The following is a 22,498-nucleotide window of genomic DNA, read 5'->3' on the forward strand; positions in this document are numbered from 1 at the left end:
CCATAAAAGGGCCAGGACTAAGCTGTGTAAAATTTAGCATTAGGTGCTGACATACTCCTGCTGCAGACTAGTAGTTGGGAATTTTGTAGAAAAGTCTGTTGTTATTATTACAATAGTGTGAATGACTTGTTTTTTCTGATTTGAAGCATCTTAAATAATTTAAGAGCTAATGTTAACAATGGAGTCTCAAGTGTAGCTCTGTAAGTGTGCAGATTTTAGAACTTTAACCAAGATTTGTTTAAACTTTGATAGACACATCATTAATGCATCTTAGCCTCAGTGGGAGAACGAGGGCAGTGCAAAGCTAAGTAACTAATTAACAGTGCTCAGAGGAAAAAAGACTGGGATGGGAAAGGAGTATAAAGTAGTGGACACAGTAGCATCAGGTAAACTTACATGGATGTGCTCAGGAATAACAGGAGCAGATCAGGACAGTCCTATTTGTCCAGGCCACAGCATGACCACTAAATCTGGGATCAGAGAATGCCTTAATCTTTGTTTTACATGAGCAAAAACACCAGAAGCTTGTGCTCATTCTTTGGGGTTTTTCTCTGCTAGTATTGTTCTGGCATAATAATGGAAGATGAGTGTGGGGAAAATATTAAAACTGAAAAAGAAAGAAAATAATCATTAGGAGAGAATATCAATCATTGGAATGCTTCAATTATAGAGAAGGTCTGAAAAGAATGAAAATGTCTGTATAAGTGCTCCTCTCTTCAGCTTTTAGTATTACGGGAAAAATATTCGACTTAATGCTGCATGGTAGGAGTATCCACAATTAGAATATCTGTGAAGTATCTCTCCAGTGCCTACTGAAGCTAGATGCTTTCTTAATAATTATATGCAACTAATTCCTTTCATTTGTTTATGCTAAAGGAGATAAATTACATTTTGAAGATCGGTAGAGATTCAGAAGTTATTTACTCACACAAACTTCAACAAGCGAACAACACATAAAGTTAGGGCAAACTTGGTTCATTTTCATAAGCATTCAGTTGGACTTTTAATTATTGCAAGAATAAGACCAAGTGCCTCAAAAGATTACAGAGGAAGAATGTTGTTCCGTGTGTGCCAGCTGGGGCTTGTTTGCCATTTCTGCTTCAGGCTTTGCTTGTCAAAAATATAAACTGAAAACCGAAAAACAAGTTCTGTTGACCAGTGAGAGGTGTATGCTATAAGATTCATTGCAGTTTGTTCATAAAAACTTGTACTTTTTCTACTGTAAATAAAGCCTCTGAGTAAATAACTTCTGAAGCTCTGCTGAGTCATTTGTTGGTTGTACAGTAGACAGATCCAGTTTAATAAAAGAGAAAATAACTAACACAGTAACTTTTTGTTGGCTTACTGAGTGGAGTAATCACATTGTGTGACCAGATAGATAAGCAGCAGTTACTGCTCAGGAATGGTGAAGTGCAGCTGAGAGCAGAGGAGGGAGGAGCTATTTAGGTTAAGCAGTAATATAAAATTACACAGTAACAGAACACAGGTACATGAAGTATCTCACTTTAAAAGAGCCTCTCTTTATGCATCAAAAATGAGAAATGGTTTTTGTAGTTCCTCAGGCTGTCTTTTGCTGCTTCAGATTTTTTTTTAAATTTCCAGTTTTTCTGGCTGCTTTATTACCTTTTCTGCTTGTAAAGTGTCTTTCTCATGAACATCTACTCTGCCAAAAAACAGTAATAGAGAAAGTCTTAATACAGGCAAAGAGCAACTCTGTCTTGAGGTCTTCCAGGTGTGACTTTTTACTTGGGAGGATGGTAGTTACTTTCTGAGTGTGTGTTCATCCGGCTATGTGTATTTTCCTTTGTTGGTGCTACTGAACATATCAGAAGTGTGCACAATTCTTTATTCTGCCCTGGTTTTGAGGGTATATGACAATATTTTCATTGAGTTGTAGTGAAGTAGGGCAGTCTGTTACTCTAGGTATTTGGAAAAGTGGCCCCTCTAAGTCAGGGTCTTGTAGCTGTGTGTAGGGTGCATCTGCCTCATCTTTGTGGATTGATGGGTGGTGGTTGCCATGTACTCCCAAATCAGAAGGGAATTGCTGACCTCTGGAGAGCCATAGACCTCTGCATGAGAGGCTCTGCAGGTCCGATTCATGTGTAGAGTTTGTAACAGCTTTTGCAGAAGCTGTTAGTAAGACCACAAATTCTGATTGCAAATGGAAAAATCAAAAAAGCTACTACTGCATTAGGAAGTGTTTTTAATGAATGAGACTAATGCACTGTGAATCTACCTGCTACTAGGATCAACAAGGGGTGTTGCAGACCACTTTTGGAATGGGTCAAGTTCAGGAATTACCTAAAGTATAACTTTTTCAAAAAGCACCACCAGTAATAAAAGTTCTGTGAAGTTTTTGTGTGTGGTGTTCAGCATATTCACTTGTTAAGAATTTATTATTTGTCATAAATCAGAGTTTTAAACTGCCAATGCTTTTTGCTATTTTTCTATTACCAAAGTGAAAGCACGACTCCAAATCTGGCAACCTGTACTCAGGGAGTGGGCATGCTTGTAAAACAGATCTGAAAGTACAGGGGCAGAATAATTCCTCTGAGCCTTAGAACACTGGGTCACTTTTTGAGCAGCTAATTATTTCTGATGTGATTAATTCTGAAATTTCATTTAACTGAAGCAGATGTATGTTTGACCCTGAAATGACCTGTGGAATGGGAAATCTGAGTTCTAAGTGTCTATAGAGAATTAATTGTCCAAGCTGATGAGTAGCTTTTTCTTTCCGATGGCGTTTTAGCAGTCTGCTTCCACTGTGGATCTATGCAGTGTGAAAATCAAGGGCGGAGAAGTATTAGGAGAAGCTCAGACAGTAAGAGACTCTAAACAGTTTACTCCCGGAGAACATGTGCTGTCTTGGAAGTCCTCCAGCACTATTGGTTTTATTTCTTTCAAAGCCTGTGTTCTAAAGCCAGGTTTGTGGAATTGTCTGAGATGACTCTTCATGGAACAGTCAGTAAAATCTTGCTATTTGTTATGCAACAGAGAACAGCAATGTCCTAAATACACTCTGTGCCTTAGAATTCTTAGTATCAACTGATTAACTGTATTTACTACAATGCCTAAGTACCTAATAAGATAAATGTATATATTAGAGGTAATTTTACACTTGCTGTTCAGCATCACATGAACATTTTCTGCTTCACTCTGATTGTATATTAGATATAGTAATCTTTATCCTTTATAGATGCATTTTGCAAATGAACTTTGGATAGGTGTAAGGTGTTTAAATGTTTGCAGTATGCTGAAACATAGAATTCAGAGCAATACTTGGGCTGTTTCTTTTAGTGGCATTATTTTTTTTTATCTGTCTACAGTTGGCTTTTTTATTTGTGTTCCATCTTGTGCCAAGCTTTGTGGAGCCGTGTGGAGAACTGGGTCAAAGACTTGACTTGGTTAAAAATAACTCATCAAAAGAAGGATCTTTGTCAGTTCTCTGTCTTGTTCCTGTTGCACAGTGCAACAACTGTTGCATCTGTGAAAGTACCTCTCAAGTGAGATTTTTGAAGAGAAGTTACAAATTTTAACTAATATTAGCAGACTAATCAGTATTGCTTTGTCCAGTTGACAATAGGTGAAAGACTGTAGTTGGAAAACTGCCAGGCTGTGGTCAGCAATTAGTGAGGTAGATTGAGATAAATGAAGTGACAGGAATTGATCTAACAGCAGTCGCAGAATAATGTGATTAGAAGATAACAAATTGGGAGGAAAGAAATATATTCAAGCTAGGAAAAAACTAGAGAAGGAGATTTTTATAGTTCTTCAGTGTGTAGGGATGGTCAGGGTTTTTTTCTGCTACAATAGCAATGATTAGGAAACATCTGTCAATTTACATTAGACATCCCTGAATTACATTAGTGATGTGACTAATTTTTGATGTAGCTGAGGTGAGTGGAGTACCTGACTTCAGGAGAGCATCATTGTAGGGGACAGTTCTAGAACCCAATTTGAGGTTGTATTCCATTAAACTTTTAATTTGGAAAACATTCTGTCATATATTTTCAGTTGGCAGAGAGCTTTAGGATTCTTGTCAATGAACTACTGTGTATGAGATACAGAAATAATGTTGTTATGATATATTTTTAAATTTTAAATAAATTAAAATTAAAAAGTGAATTAAAATCAGTCTATTATCAGTTACATTTTTATTAACTAACAAAACTGAAGCAAGTTATTATATTTAATTTTTTATCTTTTTTGTATCTTAAGTAAACAATTTTTTAAGTGTAATGCTTGTATTACATGAAAATGTAATCGTATTAGATTTTAATGTAATACTTTTTCATTTTAAAATTACTGTTAATATGCACAGTAAAACTTGAAAGAATTTTCTAAATGTTGAAGCACAAGTATATTCATATGATTTGGTTTAACTCAAGTTTGTGTCAAATATATATTGTGTAATGAATGTGAAAACTTGTTTTTTATTTCTGATGCATGATTTACATGGTATTGTTCATGGTCTTCGTTAAATTTAAACGTAAGAGAAAACTTTGTTACTGTATAGGTGATCACTCAAAGAGGTTGTCTAGAGATGTTGTAGTTTCCCTGCTTGGATGTATATACTCAAAATCCAACTGGACACATTCCAAAACAACCTGCTGAGCCTGCTTTGAGCAGGGGGAGTGGAGAAATTATCTCCAGAGGACCTTTCCAAGCTCAGCTATTCTGTGCTTCTGAGTTTCTTTACGTTTAACAATTTTCATGTTTATGTTCTTGGTGTCAAGACTTCTTTTTTAATCAACAATGTCCTAGTTTGGATGAGATGATACAAAAGGTCCTCCTCTAAGTTAGTTCACTCCTCGTCCCATTAGCACACAGCGTGTGTGTTATATGTGTGTTCCAGCCTGCTAAAGTTGTCTTCAGGCCTTGCCTCTTGCCTCCCTCTGGTATGGAACAGTAGGTACTTAAGCAACTCTCTTCAAGTAGATGAAATATTTTTATCTTTACTGTGTAGGTGGCATGCATGTTGCTTCATTTATTGTTTTAGCATTGAAGTCATCCCTGTTTAAATACTGTTGTACTTTTGCATGAATAATATTTACAGATAATGGGCTTCATTTGCCTTGTAGAAGAACCTGGGGGCAGAGACTGTGATATTCTGGAAGACTTTCCCAGAGAGATTTCCTTAGTTCTGGGTAATGTGTTTCACTGCATTTGACAGAGAAATGATTTGTTCCACTTCACCTGGAATTTGTAAAGGTTCACAAACCTCTCCAAGTTCAAGGGCCTCTTATTTGGAACCTGTAAGGGCTCTAGAAGGTATCTGCTTGACACAGTGCCATTTGACAACATACTGCTTCCCAGCCATGTCTGGTTTCTGCCAACTGCTGGTATGTCTGATGCTGTTGTTACATCTTCGCAGTATGATGACTGAGCATGCAATTTAATAATTCACACAGAGGGGTGGTTTTGTGGGTTGTTTGGGGTTTTGGTGGGGGTTTTTTGGTGGTTTTCATTTGTATCAAGGGCTTTCAACAATTCTGGAGCTTCAGAGTTGTTTGCCTTACTCTAGTAAATGGCAATAGTGTGACCTCAGGTTCTTCATATCTAAGGAGATTAAAACAATTGTGAAGCATTTTGTCTTGAAGATGGCTCTGCATGCCATGAAGAGTTTAGGGAAATTCCTTATCCTCTCTCTTCTTAAGCAGATGAAAGCCCTAAACCTATATCTCAGAGAAGCAATCCTTTGATAATTTTTTATTATTATTCCCCCATTCAGTATAAATTAATACCTGTTTCTTGTTTAAATCCTGCTTCAGGGGATTTCCAGGTACACCGTTTTGAGTATGTTTGGGCATGGTGTCACTCAGCAGAGGAGTTTACACTAGATGTTTGCATCTAGTGATTTTACTAAATCTTCAGTCGTGTTTCTAATTGGGTTATATTCTGTATTTGAAACAGAAGACTCCTTTAACTGGCTATGAGTGGATTTGACACCTCTTGTTCAGCAGCAGAGGAGTATTCTTTTTGGTGGGGGGAGGATTGGGTGGGGTTTTTTTGTTTGAGTTTTTTTTGGTTTTTGTATCTTTAGCTTTTTGCTTTTCTTGATAGTTACATCTGGTGTATTTATATACTTACTTTGAGTCCATGCTTGACTTTCCTCTCTCATATTTACCTGTCACAGTAGCTTAGTTATTAATTTAGAATTAGTTTTGATAATTAGTTTGGAACTGAGGTTTTTTCTATCTGGCACTACTTACAAGCTCCAAAAAAAGGTAATTTGTAGTTTAGCACTGGCTTTGAAATTGCACAAAGCAATTAGTGCCTAATGATTCCATAAGCTCAAAATGCCTCTATCATTGCTTCTTTTTGTGAGACTCATGGAAGTCTGGTTAACTTACCTGTCGGTGCTAGGCCACTGAATCCACAAGCGTTTTCTATTTTGCTTGTAGCCAAGTTGTGGATGTTCCATCAGTCTTCCAGCATATAGTGCTTTAAAAAATAATTACTTTTGCTGTCACAGTGGTTTTGATTCCTAGCTGTCTCTTGAATCTCCACTGCTTAAGCTAGTTATTTAAATTCTTATTTAAATTTTTATAAATTTTATTTATATAAAAATTTATAATTATTTTTGGCATTAGGCTGAGTAAAGGTTTAGATATCGATGCCTCAGTTTTTATTTTAATTATCATCTGTCAATTTACACTCTCACTTCTTTCCTGGTGGCACTTTTTGTAGTCCAACCAACCTGTTGAAATTAGTGTGTTGCATTCAACTGTATTAATTTTTCTTTTTTTTATTCAATGGAGTTTGGAAAATCCTATGATCCCCTGACTTCTCTCCAGACATCATGCTGCAAAAATATTAAAATGGGAAAATACAAATAATAGAGGAGCTGAGGGACAACGTGGAAGTATGATGCAGGCACAGACAACTGAGTTAATGCAGTAGTTTTTGTCCAGCAGGGTTTGAACTGCATGTACAGCCCTAAACATGCTGATCCTCTTGTGACTTTTTTAGAGCTAAGTGTTTGTCAACTTCCTGCACCGTCCTGTGGTGGGTTTTACAGCAGTTTATTTTCATGAGGTTCCCAGAAACCTGGTGCATGGCAAGGAGATAACCAAGCAGTTTTTTGTTGAACTGTATCTGGCTCAGTTGTAGTTGCTAAACTCATCTGATTCATTGGAGTTGCTGAAGTCTGTTTTCTGATCCAGTGGTGCTGATGCACACAGGCTAAGAGCTTGTGCATCAGGTGGCTCAGTTATTGCTGTGTGAAAATGTAGTTCATTTCTTCAGCTGGAACTTGCCTGCAAATAGCGCTCCTCTGCTCTCAGAACTGTGTCCTCTGAATGCTGAGGACAGCTTTCCCTATGTCCCAGTAGTTAGGAGAATGAGCAGATGTGACAAGAAACCAGATTTGCCAACAAGGGAACCTTACTGAGCTCAGGTGGGAAGAGTGAGGACAGAAATTAATGCCCATGGATGTAAATTAGTCTGAGATTCTCTGCACTGATGGTCACAGGCAAAGTTTGATGGATTTCTGTGCGCAAGATGAGACTGAAGGAGAGAAACTAGCAGTATTACAAAAAGATGATGGGTCTCTAGAGAAATATCAAATCCATGGGATTAGATCTTTCTGAGCATGCTGGAGAGATAGCTAATGTTGTTGCAAGCCATCTTTCTCTTTGAATAGTTGTGAAGATCAGGGTTGTCTCTCAATGACTGCACAAAGATGCTACAATCATCTTCAGGAATGTAAAGGAAGACTTACTTGGGGAACTGCATGCTGGTCAGCTGCGGTTTGGTCCCTGAGGAGGTCCCTGGAGCTAGTCTGTTTAGAAGCCATTTCTAGGCATAGGAAGGTGAAAACATGATTTAGGATTACCAAGAGTTCTTGTCCACCAGATTGTCTGAAACTGTGGCTGAGGGGAGAGAAGCAGTGATACCATCTACATTCACTTCAACAAGAGTTTCACTGTGGTATTCCAAGAGCATCCTTGTATCTCATTTGAAACATTGCAGTCTAGATGAGACTGCTCAGTAGATAAAAAGGCAGTCTGGGTCATTTAACTCAGAGAGTGTGATTTGGAATGTGTCATGCTTCATATCTTATCAGTGACCTGGCACAAGCTGGAATGCCCTTCAACAAGATTGCAGGTCATTGTCGTGGAGCGGGATGTAGTCAGTATGTTTGAAAACATGGCATGCTACTCTGAAATGTACAAAATCTGCATAGCAGTTGTGTTTAAAATTTCTTTCTATAAGTAACTGTGTTTCATTTCAGATTATGGAGCTCTGTGGTGCAACAAGACTTGGTTACTTTGGAAGAAGTCAATTTTACATTGCTTTGAAACTTGTTGCTGTGGCCCAATCTGGTCTCCCTCTAAGAGTGGAAAGCTTAAATACAGGTAAATCACGGGATTGAGGGGGTGGGCATTGAGTTGCTGAGTGCAATTACTGGTAGTTGGCTCACATATTCTTACAGAGTAACCTTGTAAATCAGTGTGATATGTCTTTATACATGCTGCTAATTAAAAATGTGGAGACAGAGTTTTCTTACTGTGCAGTAAATACGAGTTGAAATACCTTACTCATTGAATAATTATTGCATTCACCATGGGACGAATGAACAACTTGTACCTACTATGTAGGAGCAAGTCAATTCTATAGATTACTGATGTGAGTTGTGTGCTGTGTCCTCTGAGTAGAGTACTAAGAGGAGTAATGTAAACTGGAAGGGGAAGAAGAATGCAGCATTTGCAGGCTTTTGTAGCAGCTGGGTTTCAGAAGCCTTGATTATGACAAACGGAAGATTATCTTTTCTTACATTATATTTCTTTGCACTTGGTTTGACAGTTTTTGCCCTTCTAAGAGCAGATATGAAGATGAGTTTAAGATTTTTTTCCTAGTGAAAGACCTGACCTGTAAAAGATTTTTGAAGTCTGTTATCAGCCAAATCACCTGTTACCCTACTTTTCAAAGGTCAGCTGTGGTGTGGGTGGTGAAATAGGTGAAACTGGATGAAGACTTATTCTAGGAAGATGGTTTAGAGCCACAGGAAGAGCTTTGATGTGAGGCTCTCCTGTAGCCTTCTGAATGACATAAGGGGATCCATGTCCTTGTTCTTCTGTAAGATGAAAAAAGATTAAGGAAGATGAATTAATGAGTCTTAAGGCACTGTAGCCCTTGCATTATAGTACACAACTCACAAGTTAAAAATATGTTTGGAGCAGTTTTACCTTGAAGTTACTTTCCTAGTAGATTTCATGTCTGTAGAACAATGTTATGATTTTTTATATACTAGTAAAAAAAAGTCTTAGGAGGTTTTTGTGTCTAAAGGATATAGATTAAACATCAATTAAGGAGACTGTTAATCTGATATGACTGAAGTATTTGACAAAGCTATAAAAAAGAAAGGAATCACTTTGTATACTTTCACAGTTATGTTTATTCTAGGCTCATACAAACTGTTTATACTGCTTTCATGGGGTTTTGTAGCTTTTTGGGAAAGTGCATTGTTTTAGTCAACGTTTTGCTAGTATTCAAGTTCCTTTCTGTTTATAACCCACTGTGTGTTTATAAACCATTTCCCTAGTTTTCCTGATGTGTTCCCTAATCTAAAGCTTTAGCAAGTTGTAGCAGAATGCCCTAAAATCAGAAAGCTGGAAAATGAACCTTCAACTCTTAATACTGATAAAATGAGAACTTGAGCAGACAATTGTGGAATTTCTCATCAAATATCTGTTGAAGAAAGGAAAGGCAAATCTGTATGTAGGCTTTTGACAAGGATTTTATAAACTTGATTGTATTTGAATGCAAGGTACCTTAACCAGAAGGAGCTTTTCTATTAAAAAAAAAAAAAAAAAAGAGAAATCACAAGAATTTTGAAGGAAAAAATTAAATAAAGGTACAGAGTTAATTTCAAAATATAAAATATGTTGCTATAAAGTTAACAGCGATTGGAACTTTAATTTCACATTGATAATTTCCTTGATTCATGACAATATTAGAAATACTTGTAATGATTTCTGAACTTCGAGGAATAATTTTCTGTAACTGGTTCCAAGCCTACGAAATACACCACGTACAATAGACAGAACGTTTATTTTTACCCTAACTGTTTTTAGCTATGGTCTGTTGCCTTGGTTGCAGTGGTTCCAGACCTATCTATGAATTTCCTGCTTCTAGAACGATTCAAGCATTGCTGTAACAGCTAACTCAACAATTAAAACACAGCAGGCTGATAAAATGATTCTGGGCTTTGCAAACTTAGTTTTGCTCACATTCCATCTCCAAGATGTCTTGAAGGTGAACTGTTAGAGCCATCTCAAACTAAGCTGTATACCTTTCCCCTTCAGACATTTTAAATTAGTTAAAGCTTATATTTTTGGGTGTCTACTTTTTAGCTCTCCATTTTATGCCTGTTTCATTGACTTTCTTAATTTTCTTCATTCTTTTGTCTTGGGAATGTCTTTCACCTTCCTACTTGTTCCTGTTGCTTTTTGGTGTGTGTCTTCTCAGTAGACAAGAAATTTGCTTTATCTGAGTTGCTGAGTGGAAACTCAGTCAAATTTTGAATACTAAGTCTAACATAAGTGTGGTCCAACTGCTTTGTAAGTGCTTTTTGATTACTCATATGGGCAGTAGGGTAAGAATACTGGCATTAGTTATTATACAACAAGTCTCCAAAGCTGTTGTTCCTTTGTCCCAGAAAATTTTTCTTCCAGGAAGCTAAAAATTGAGACATGAATAAGCAGTATTTATTTCAAAGTAATATTTGTTTTCCAAGTATAGAATGCAGGTTTTGGTGGAAGAAAATATTAGAAAGGATATGGGCATAAAAAGTACAGAGAACTCTTTAATATATTCAATATCAAGAGTTTGTTCCATTTGTGACAGCTTTCACATATATAATTGAGGAATTTCTGAACGGTAACAAATATTGTGTGTTGAAATGAGATTTTTCTAGTGTTATTGGAAAAAGTCAGGAGAGAGGTAAAAATAGCAGATTAGTCACGTAGGAACTTAGTACAGCTAAACAAACCTATATTTATCTAGTCTTGCTTTTAAAGAAGACAGTAGAGTATTTTGTGTTTCTTTTGAGTCCTCTGTTATTTTGTGACTCGTGCTGGCACAGCTGATTGCACAGACTTCCCCTATGTCATTTGGTTCATCTGGTGTCTGTATTTTCCTGGTTTTGCAGACATACACATTTTCACTTGTTTGCAGTGGCTTTTTCACTTTTTGGCTGGCTGTGGTTTGCTGTTTAGTTATGTTGCTTTCCTGCTGCAGCATGGGGTACAATGCTCATATAATAAACAGTATGCAATTTTATCTTGTATTTTAATATAGTTGTAGTCCCACTGACTCATTCTCAGTACCAGAAGTAATTTACATAAGCAGTCACCAAGAGAAATTAAATTTGAGCCATGCTTGTAATTTTGTTTTATGTTGGAGACATAATTTCCAAGTAAACTGTACAGCAAATTCACAATGTATGTTTATTCAGAGTGGAGCACTGAGAAGATTGCAGTTGGGAGAAAAATGGTAGAAGTCTTGCAGCAGGAAATTGAAGGTTTACTTAGTCTCATTTCTATGTTGGGCTGCTCTGATCCATGTTACATAAAGCTAATGGGCTTCCTAGCATTTTGTAGAAACTTTGCATTTTAGTTGTTTATATCAAGTGAGGTGACATTGAAATATTTCCAGTTATATTTACAGTATTCCAAATTAGCTAATTTAGCTTTTGTTGTAGAAAAGTATGCATAGATGTGTTTAATCAATAGTCACACTCTGTGATATGATGAGATTATATGATCTGTTGTAAATATGAACATGACATTAACAGACCAAAAGATGATGCTGAATATACTCCACTATTTTAGCATTTGTTGTGCTGATGGACCATTCTATATGAGGACTCAAATTCTTTATGTGTTCTAGAAATGATAGATAAATTTTGAAAATCACGCTTCAGTAATGAATTGTTGACAAAACTAACAAAAAATGAGCTAAATCCAGGTTATCTGGTTGCTGCTGCATTTAATGCACTGTTTTGGTGCAGAGCTGTGATGGAGTAATCTTTGTGTACCAGAGCCAGAACTTGGGTAACAGAATTGTGAATTCATATGCAGAATAGGTATTTGCTTTTTCCAGCTGCCAGGTGTTAGCTTGACAATAGCAGAAGTGTGATTGTGTAAAGAGTTGAGTCACATGAGGAATTTTAACTTCAAAATAGAACAGTGTTTTTATTTTTAATCATCATACCTACGTGTAGTAAATGTCCTGCTTTATTTTTTTTAACAGTAAAGGACCTCCCTCTTCCCAGATTTGTTGTGTCAAAGAATGAACAAGAGTCAAGACACACAGCCTTGTATTCTTCAGATGCTGATAACCCAGCTTCGTATTCAGGTGTGATTCCTCCTCCTCCACCTGGCAGGATACAAGTCAAAAAAGGCTCTGTGAGCCATGATGCAGTTCAGCAGCGTTCATCAACTGATCAACAGGTAAATTAGCTTAAAAGATTAAATGGGATTCTTAATCACTACTTTGCTGTGTAGATGTCAATTTGATAGGGCTTCTAAGCTAGGTTACTTTCAATATGGTTTCTTAAAAAAATTATACTGGTATATATTATACACAAAGACCATATCTGCCCCTGAAATACTTGCATGTAGGAGACTTTTTTTTATGAGGTCTTAAAATCTGTGTTTAAAATATTGGCAGTAATGGACTAAGAATTGAGACAGAAAAAAATCCATTGTGTGAGTTAGGATGGCAAATATATAGTTGTAGTCATTATGGTATTAATAGCTCATTTATTAAATAGTTCCCATCAGCTTCATGGTCATGGAAACAGTGCTGCTGAGTGCAATGGAAGACTGAATTTCTAGTCCCTCGACATGCTTCAATACATGCAAATCTGAAATATTGTATTTAGGAAAAAATTGTGTAAATTTTCACCATTGCTTTTCTCTGCCTCACATTTTATTGTTCAGCATGTTTAAGTGTTAAGGAGAGACAATGAGGACCAGAAAAACAGACTGAAGTTTTCTAACAGCTTTTTCTTATGTTTTAATAATGAGAGAACTGATTACTTTAGTTCACCGCTTCTTTCATCTTCAGTGACAAGATGTCTGAATTAATGAAAACTGTAAAGACTTACAACTCTGTGCCTTCTCATACATAATTCCTTGGATTTACAGTCTTGATGCTCTTTTTCCATGGGGAAATCCTTTCTGATTGTCTTTTCTACAAACAAGAGCTGAGTACAAATGCTAAATTTTGCTGGGTATGTGTATTGAATGACCTGTTTTCTTCCCCGTGGCATGATTTTTTTCTGGGCTTATTTTGTAAAAGAATCGAGGAACTTGCAAATGTCCCATAGTCACTGTGGGAATCAAGGAATCACTCATAAACATTTATTAGTCTCTATGGAAATAGCCCAGACTGATCCAGTGTAAAACAGAAAATAAATTAGTCGAGGACTGATCCATAATCAGTCTGGTTACCACTTCCTTTCTTTCAAACAGAAGAGGGAGAATATAATGAAAAAAGACCTAACAGTAGATCTCAAGATAACTTTTTGCTGTCTAGTTTGAGTAGGTGTGTTTGAGAGAGCTGCCAAGCACTTTGCACATTGCAGATTTCCTAAATCTGATTGTGAGGTTTTAGTTGGGTTGACACCGTGTTTTATATGCTTCCATCATTGAGTTTATTTAGTGAACAGTTGTAATTTGATACAGGAATCTGTAGTGGCTTAATGTTAAAATAACAAAAAGAAAAATAAGTCTGGCATTTGAGGTCTTCAAGCTGAGAATAAAGAAGCCACATACTCACAAAAGTGTATGTGTATCCCAATTTCATTTCTCTGTCTTGGGTGATTAAAGCAACTTGGTATTTGTCTTTTACACAATTCTGTCTGGGATTGTCAGAATAAAGAAACTGTACCTGAGTCCTTTGAGAGATCTGGCCCAGAAAACAGACTTGGAACAAATATAACAGGCAACTCAGCCTTGAGTCCAGTGGTTTTAAGTTGTATTCATGGTCTAGAGCATCAGGGAGGTATTGTCTAATTGTGCACCCTGTTGTGAAACTGAATGTTCTGTGGCTGATGCTGTGGTCCTGACTGTACAATGAACCCATTCAACCAGGCTTCTTAGCCCAATCTAATACTTAGTGATTCAGATATCAGATTAGAGATAAACTGAGAAAGGGGCTTGATCCCAAGTTTCCCACTTAACCATATAAATACTCTATTTGGGTTATTTTATAAAAGATGGGTACAGCTTTTATCCGTATTTTCATGGAAACTGCTGATTTAGTTGTCTTCACCTGGAGATACCATAAAGACTTATAAAATCTAGAAATAATTTCAGGTTCTGACTTCTCATGCCACCTGTGTGTGAGTGATGAGTATTCGAAGAGATGAAGTCTGACAAATAAATCAAAGCATGTCATCTTCCTAGGGATCACTCTTCCTTCTGGAGGAATATGTCAGTTAAGCTTCGATATTTCACTCATGGAGCTTATAATGTACTTGTTAGCTACTCCATTAGCAAATTTAGGGTTTTGTTTATTCTTAAACTGTTTGTGGCTTTGAGAATGTGGCAAGCACTTGAAAATACATTGATTTCTTAAAATGCTATGGCTGAAATATTATTTGTATGAAATCATGAGGTGTCTTAATCTTCGTCTTTAAAAACTGGTTTATTTATATGCAGCTTTCCATATTGGTGAGGTTTGTCATGCATAGTATAGTATGTCATAATCACAAATAATTTACACAGAAGAATTTTACTCAATATATTGTCTACTGAAATGTCCTAGCTAAAACTGTTTCTTTATCACTGCATTATTTCAGCAGTTCCCTCAATTAACTTGGAGACAGGGAGTCAGGAAATAGCAGTAAGGTTGTTTCCAAAGAGTAGCTATAAATGATTCTGTGGTAGCTTTTGTAGTTTATAAATACAGCAGAAGTTTATATCTTTTTAATATTGTTAAAAGATGTTATTGTTAAAAGATGACTGAAGTTGTCCTTAGCTGTCATGGAAGCTGCAGAACTGATTTTCGGAGTCTAGCTGAGAAATAAAAGATGCTGTCACTCACTGGATAACATGTTAACTGCACATCCTAGTGGAGATAAAACGCTGGGTGAAAATATTTTCTTTTTCCTTCTGGCAGAATTTTTTATTCCTATAAAATAGAGGCTAAGTAGATTTGAGCACTTGTGCTTACAATCCGTACAAGCTCTTTGGTGACATAGGTATGCTACCACAGTGTATATCCATATCTATACCTTGATAGTAGCAGCTATGTTACTAAAAATGTTAGTGTACTGAAAACTTTCTTAGAAGAAGCAGCAATGTAGAGATTAGGAAGGATTTTGTGTCTTCTGAAAGGAGCTCATGAGTGACTAAATGTTCTCAGTGTTGGAGATGTGTTTTGCTGTCAAAGCCAAAAAACAACTCCTTTTTTCAGTTTTGTTAAGAATGATCTGATGTTGATCAACAGAAGATACTCCTCTGCCTGTGGGTGCATTAAGCATATTACTGGCACTCCAGGTCGTATTGATTTAGTGTTATGTCAGTGCAGCCTTAGGAGGAGAAGAAATTTGGTACCTCTAGCAGATGGAATTGGATCACTTCAATTCTTTCAACTGGATGAAAACCAGTGTGACTCAATATTTCAAGGTTTTGCCAGTAGTTTGTTTATGTGCACTTCTGTTTTGTAGATTGAACATGAACCTTTTATTATTATAAGAAATTTTATTGAATAAACTTTTTAAAAGTTCAGAGTTCTCTCTTGAAACTGTGAAGTCTTTTATTTCACACTGGCTTTGTTGGGGGAAACTATTCCAGGACCTTAGTAGGAATATTCATGGGAATATGGTGGGAATTCACACTTAATTTAGCCTTAGTTTGTTTAACAACTATGTCTTTAGTATTTGCTGTAGTATATTCCAGTATATTCTGGAAAAATATTGCATTCCACTTTAGCTCTGTTTTGCTTGACAAAACAATCTATAGTCTCTGTTTCATTACATAAAGTAGTTACCAGTAATCCTTAATCCTTCCCTGCCTGTGATCCAATTTGAATTCACGTTTATTGAAAATCTTTTGCTACACTTCTGTTTCTTGTTCCAAGTGGTATTTCACCAGTATTAATACTATTTTGTAGGGTTCTCTCCTAGTTTTGCTTGATATATCTCACCTTGCATACCTTGGCAGCTGTGAATAAAGCAAATCTATCATACTTGACATACTGTAGGGGTCTGATAGTTGACCTGTGCATTCAGTCTTCTCTCTATGGCGTTTGGTATTAACATTCATTATGGAAAAAACCCTGTATTTTACATTTTAAAATTTTATAGCTGATTATTCCCTATGTCCTGAAAGGGATCCATCGTCTGCTGCCTTACATTTGTTGTCACAATTTGTAAGCATGTTGTGTAGTGTGCATAATCAGTTACCTAAAGTATCAACCTCAAGTCCAGTCAATCATTCAAGAGCATTATTAGATACTTCCCTTCAATCTTATAATTCCCATTCTAATACAATCCATCTTTGCACCTTCTTTTAGCCAGTTCTTTTACATCTTAGACCCTTCTATTAATGTCCACATTGTTGGAATTATCTCGTATGACACCCTGCTGAGGTATGCTCAGCTTCAGGTTAAATGTAGTGCAGGTCCTTTGTTGAGGAAATCACAAAAACCCAACATCATTTCTCATGCTGTGATTGATCCCTTTTTCATTTCTCTCTGGCCTAGTTATTATTTTCCTCAATTGGCTGAACCACACATCCCACCTTGGAAAATGTGTAGTGCTGCAAACAGAGAAGTTCTCACTGGACCTTGGGCTGTTTTGTGCTTCGGTATGAAGGCCAGTTGATTACAAAAACCTGGGTTCTGCAGTGCAATTGCCATCTCTACATAAATCTTTTTTCATGATGGATTGTTGACTAAGTAGGCTGAGTGGTATCAGGACAGGGATCACAACACCTTTAAAGCTACTCTTTAGTTATCATGTCTGGCTTCATTGCCTCTGGAATTCTCGTTAGGAGGTTTTCTTCTGACTTGATGTGTGAGACCGAGGAAAAGTTTTATAATCTCATTTGTCTCATGTTTGCTTATAATGCCCTTGTGAGCTAGAGATCCTTCTGGACAGTATTGTCCCTTTAGCACATTGTTGTGTTGCCTTACGCCAATTTGTTTGACTTGACTAAGGCTCTTCCTTTAGTCGTATATCATCTTTTTAAATGAACATGCTATTTTTAGTAACTTCCTGTCAGCTCAAAAATAATGCTTTTTTTGAATGTTTTTAAATGTGATTTTTTTTTTCTTAATTAGGATCCACTACTTAATTTTTGCCTGGTGGCTATAACCTTATTATTTGATTAGTTATTGACAAAGACGTCCTCATTAGTTTGATTTAACATGACAACATTAACCATTTATGTCATCATGCTTTTATTTAGATATTTTATGTAATCATTTAAAGAGACAAAATAAGTGGATTAACATAGTAAAATACAGAATGTTGTAATTTCTTTGATTTTTATTGATAATTATTTGAAGGGAAAATGAAAGGTAGTAGTTTAAATGTTTAAATATAATTGCATTAAAATATTTAAAAAATTATAAAAATAAGATTTTAATAGTAGCTGATCGTATAAACATCTACTACAGTGTGCAGATGCTGAGTGAAATTTTCAAAGTTCCCAAAGAGATTAGGTGGGTTACTTCAAATGACTGAGCTACCAGTGAGCTAAATAATGCAAACTATTCTTACATGCTACAATTTGGAAGAGCAGTTAGGTTCTGTATCCTAATCATCTTTAAAAAAATGTGATTCTTTTTTGGCTTTTGTCTTCTTTCTTTACACTTGCATCAAGCCATCAGTATTTTGGCTCAGACATTTGATATATATGCACATATTTGTGTGTGTATTAAGATTCTAGTAAGCTAGGTAAATGAATGCCAAGAGTGGTATTTGTGAGTGATTAGGATTACGCAAGGGAAAGATGGTGCCACAGTAATGCTGTCTAAATTGGGTTTAAACTGGTTTGGGAATGTGTGCTTTATAATGACAGTAAAGCAAAAAATGTGGATTGTCCCCTTTCCAGAAGTTTTTTAACATCAGAGCTGGTGACATGCTTGTGCTGTTTAATAATTTTGGAGTCTGTAAGATCCAAAACAGTTGTAGGAAATCTTTAAATGTTCAAAGTTCTGATACAATGTTGTTTTGCACACTGAGAACAAAGTTAATTATTTCCTATGTTTGTGCTTCTGATGATCTGATTCCTGTTACTACATACTTTACAGAATCACATGAAGCACATTTAAAGTAAAGATACAGAAGAATTGAAGTTGAGGATCATATTTACAATTTCATCCTGTGCCAGCAGCATAAGACCAGCTGTTAGGCAGAGGCGTACTGGAGAGTCACAGTCCTCGGCCTAGGGCAGGGCTGCTTCATGATGACTGTGTGCCAAGTTTAATGTTCACATGCAGTTACTAGAAGTAGTGAGTAGTTTCCTCTGGGTAGACTGTCACACATTTGTCTGCCTCGGGTTTTCTTCTGTGTCTTTCTGGACTGTCTGATTCGTAAGAGTACTGGATCAAATGAATAACATCTGTGTCCAAGCACAGACTTTGTCTAAGTTTACTCCATGATGTTTTGTCTAAAACATTCAAACATCCTTCAGATCTTGTTTGATAAAAGATGTATAAAAGCCAATGGAAAAGGAAGCTTTTCATTGGTTTAAGTGATGCAGTGTCATGGTTTTCCTATCACCTGTTCTATTTTCAACCTCAGTTCCATTTTCCAGCCTGCAAGTAGCACTCCAGAAACCCTGACTCCTGCCCCTCTTGCCCCCATGTACCAGTGAGGATAAGAATGTTCTGCCATTGAAATAAATCTATCAACTAAACGCAACAAGGAGAAATCTTGAGGCAAATTCCAAAAAGGCATGTAGCTGCAACAAAAAAAAGTATCTTGAGTTGATGGAGGAATAGTAACACAGACTGTGCGGTCAGCTGATCCCTCAGTTAAAAGCTGAAGTGAACTAGTATTGCTCCCAGCCATTTTGTAAAACTCTTTGCCAGTATGTATGAGCATGATTTAAATACTTGGAATGAAAAGTTTGAAATCATGCGGCCTAGAAACTTAGTTGAGGAAATCTGACTTGATGGTCAGAACTTCCAGAAAATGCCTCATCTGCAGAATCAACCAAGGTGGCTTCACTTTGCAAGGAACAGGAAAATCAGAGGGCCAAAAAAAGGCAAAAGTTTACATCAGCACATTGTAGATTAACAGGCATTGTGATTCTAAAGCCTTTTTGTTTGGATGTATGCACTTTTAGAATGTACCTTGCTTGGAGAAAAGCTTGTTAATGGCACTTTCTTACTTTTTAAAAAGCTTTTAGACTTTCATAGGTGTAATATTGTTTAAAAAGCTTAAAGATTTTTGAATATTAGGCAAGATAAATTAGTTTGGGTAATTTTGGGGAAGCCTACATTCAGTCTGCCTGTTGGTACCTGATAATATGTTAACATCTGTTTACGTAGAGTACCAAACTTTCTGTGTACTGCTGAAACAGATTCTGAGATTTTTGCCTTTGTTATTACTTTTCAGGATATTTGGAGTTCAAGATTTGCTTTCTTCTACTTGTTTTCACTCATACAGTTCAGTTCAAACTGGCAGAACTGAAAAACAAGGATTTCAAAAGATAAAGCTATAGGGAAGAAGTTACTTTCTACTACATGAATACTTTGCACAATATAAATTATTTTTCCTTTGTGTTTTATTTAAAATGAAATAAAATGGTAATCTGAATGTCTAATGAGAACTGATTCCATGTAGAAATTGCACATGTGATTCTCTTTTTTCCCACCTGTTTAGGAAGAGTATAATACAGTATGGTATTAAAGAGAAGTGTGAGCCTTAGCATCATGGCAACATTACCTTGTACAGCAGGGAAGTATATCCTAGCTGGCATCATTCTTTTTTAAAAATGGAATCTATGTTTTTGCATAGTAAAAAATCAAATGTCCTATTTGGTGAATTTTTTTTTCACCAATCCTTAATTCTGGTTTGTTTTAAAGGAATGTAAATAGCTGTAAATCATTTGATTAACATTTGGTATGATAATGAATTGCACAGTAAGTATTTAATTTGAGACCTGGTTTCAAATATAACTTTTATCACAAGGGAAAGTGAGTCTTATAATCTAGTTTTCTTTGTAGCTAAGTCACTTAACTCAGCATTGCTGTTGTTTTAAGAACGCCAAGTTAAAAATACATTCGATTACATTGTTTGATGTAAATGTGTTCAGTCCTAGTTACACTGTACCTGTCTTCTTGTGTTCCCTCATTTTTAAAAATACTAAATTTTTTACTCTCTAAAATGAGAGTTTAACTGCAGTGATGGTTGTTTCTAGAAATAATGGTTTTAGAAAAGCTTTTATGTATTTAGTTACACAGTAAAAAACTGAAAAGATTCCTTTGTTTTCTTAGGAGTCCACATCTCCAGTTGTTTCACCTCAGCAATCCCCACCAACCTCTCCACATACATGGAGGAAGCACAACCGCCATCCCAGCGGAGGGAATAACGAGCGACCTCTTGCTGGACCTGGGCCTTTTTGGGCTCCATTTAGTGAAGTACAACCAGGTACAAATGTCTTGCTATGCTTCAGAGGTAACCCAAAGTTGTGGAATTCTTAAATAAGTGTAATAAATGATCTTAGGGCAATTTATCTTTGTGTTTTCCAGTCCTGGCAATTTTCTTGCAGATTCAATATCTGTGTTGATAGCAGCACCATGGAATCTGTGGTCTTGCCTATGGCAGATCCATGTATTAGTGTCACATGGGAAATGCTAAGGGTTTGGAGGGGTTTCTAGCAGAAAATTTTGGTTTTTAAAAGCAAAACTGAAAATCCTGTTGAAATTGTTCAGAACTTGTGAGTATACCTGAAAATGTGGGGACCTCAGGAGAAAGCAGCAGATAATATATTGTTTGCTTGAATTACATTTGTGGTAGATTAGCTGGATTGCCAGAACAATTCATTTGATTTCTTTAAAATTTATGTAAACAAGTGAAGCTTCTGCATTTCCAATCTGTCAAGGTAGAATCACTTGTTTCAGTGAAGATTTCATCCTTCAATGCTCTTCATTTAACATGAAGACACTCCCTCTTGTTGTATCACTGTATTCAGATTTAAAAGCTTTCCCCCTTATTATGTCTTATTTGAAAAAGTTGTGTTTTTTCTTCTGATACCTGGTAGTCTTAATAAATTTGGGAGCAATTGTAATTCAGGTTTTGATTTTGACGTTACTGCTAATAATATGTTGCATTTATAGGCTGTAGTTTGAGATTGAACTCTGATTGTTTGGTTTATTTCAGTTACGGTATTACAAAATTGGTCTGTTACCTTCCAATTATTGTCACTCTGTAATTCTAAGCATCCATGGAGGAACAGGGATTCATTAGAATTGGCTGGATAAGAAAATAAAACTTTAGAAGTGAAGTGGGTTGTATACAGAGGTTTATGCCAGTGTCCTGAATGTTGTTTGCTAGTTAAGTCCCAGTCAATTTACAATTTAAAAAAAAATTGTCTGCTCATTGCTTATCTAATTCCTTCTAAGAGTTCTGTCCAAGCACTGTCAGCACTCAGTTTTTCAACTTTTTTTCTCCTATAGTTCAGTTGACTTTTGCTTCTGTAAAGCTGAAATACTAGTTTGTCTGATTTCTAACTTGTGAAGTTATTCTAACTTAAAAGTCTTGGCCATACTCCAGGACAGTATGCAAACTCTTCCTACTGTTGAAAAGTTCAATATTGTTATCTTAAAAATGACATTGTAATACCATGTTAATATTTCAGTTTGGTAATGGTTTCCCTGTGATGTTTAATGGGTGAATTCTTCAGAAGTGTCTGAGCATATTTCTAAACTAGCTCTGTGTTCCCTGATTTTATATTCCATACTGGAACACATTCATAGTTTATTTCAAGTAATTTGAATTATACTATTATAGTATTATACTATTATACAAGGATTGTCTGTTCTGGCAATGCTAAAGATAAAGTGGTTTTTCATATATTACTTTAAGAAAAATTGTCAGTGTAATTTGCTGTGGATGATCCTTTTGCACTGCAGATTATTAATTGTTGCTCTGAATTTCAACTGTTGTAGGCAGTTCATGGTCCTTGGCCCCCTCCTTCCACCCCCCATCACTTTAAGGACAGTGTTTATAGACAAATTATGTTTTCATGACATTTAGATAGCATCAGGTACACTGTTGGTTGGTTTTCTTAAGATAGTACTTCAAGCTCATCTTGATTCCAGTGCAAGATGTTTTTGAGAAACTAGGTGAAGTATTATAGTTTCAGTAGGGCTGTGCCATTTCACTTGAAATCCAAGCAAAATGAGAACCCAACTCTTTGCTTGTATTTCACTTTATTCTCAAACATTATTTCTCATAATGAGGTTGTCAACTGCAATCACGGAACCTCAAGTGTGAAAATGTTTCTGGTGGGTCAGATAGTAA

At 36.1% G+C, this 22,498-nt stretch overlaps 1 protein-coding gene across 6 annotated transcripts in view; it reads left to right on the plus strand.

Moving 5' to 3' along the window:
- REPS1 (RALBP1 associated Eps domain containing 1) overlaps positions 1–22,498 on the plus strand; it is a 62,574-nt gene that overhangs the window by 7,560 nt on the left and 32,516 nt on the right. For all 6 annotated transcript variants that reach the window (XM_063390259.1, XM_063390265.1, XM_063390260.1 and 3 more), the window contains exons 2-4: positions 8,237–8,360; positions 12,259–12,458; positions 20,470–20,623. In XM_063390259.1, the coding sequence (XP_063246329.1) occupies positions 8,237–8,360; positions 12,259–12,458; positions 20,470–20,623 (478 nt within the window). The remainder of the gene's footprint in view (positions 1–8,236; positions 8,361–12,258; positions 12,459–20,469; positions 20,624–22,498) is intronic.

This window comes from Prinia subflava, chromosome 2 (genome assembly GCF_021018805.1).
Source record: "Prinia subflava isolate CZ2003 ecotype Zambia chromosome 2, Cam_Psub_1.2, whole genome shotgun sequence".
Taxonomy (NCBI): Eukaryota; Metazoa; Chordata; class Aves; order Passeriformes; family Cisticolidae; genus Prinia; species Prinia subflava.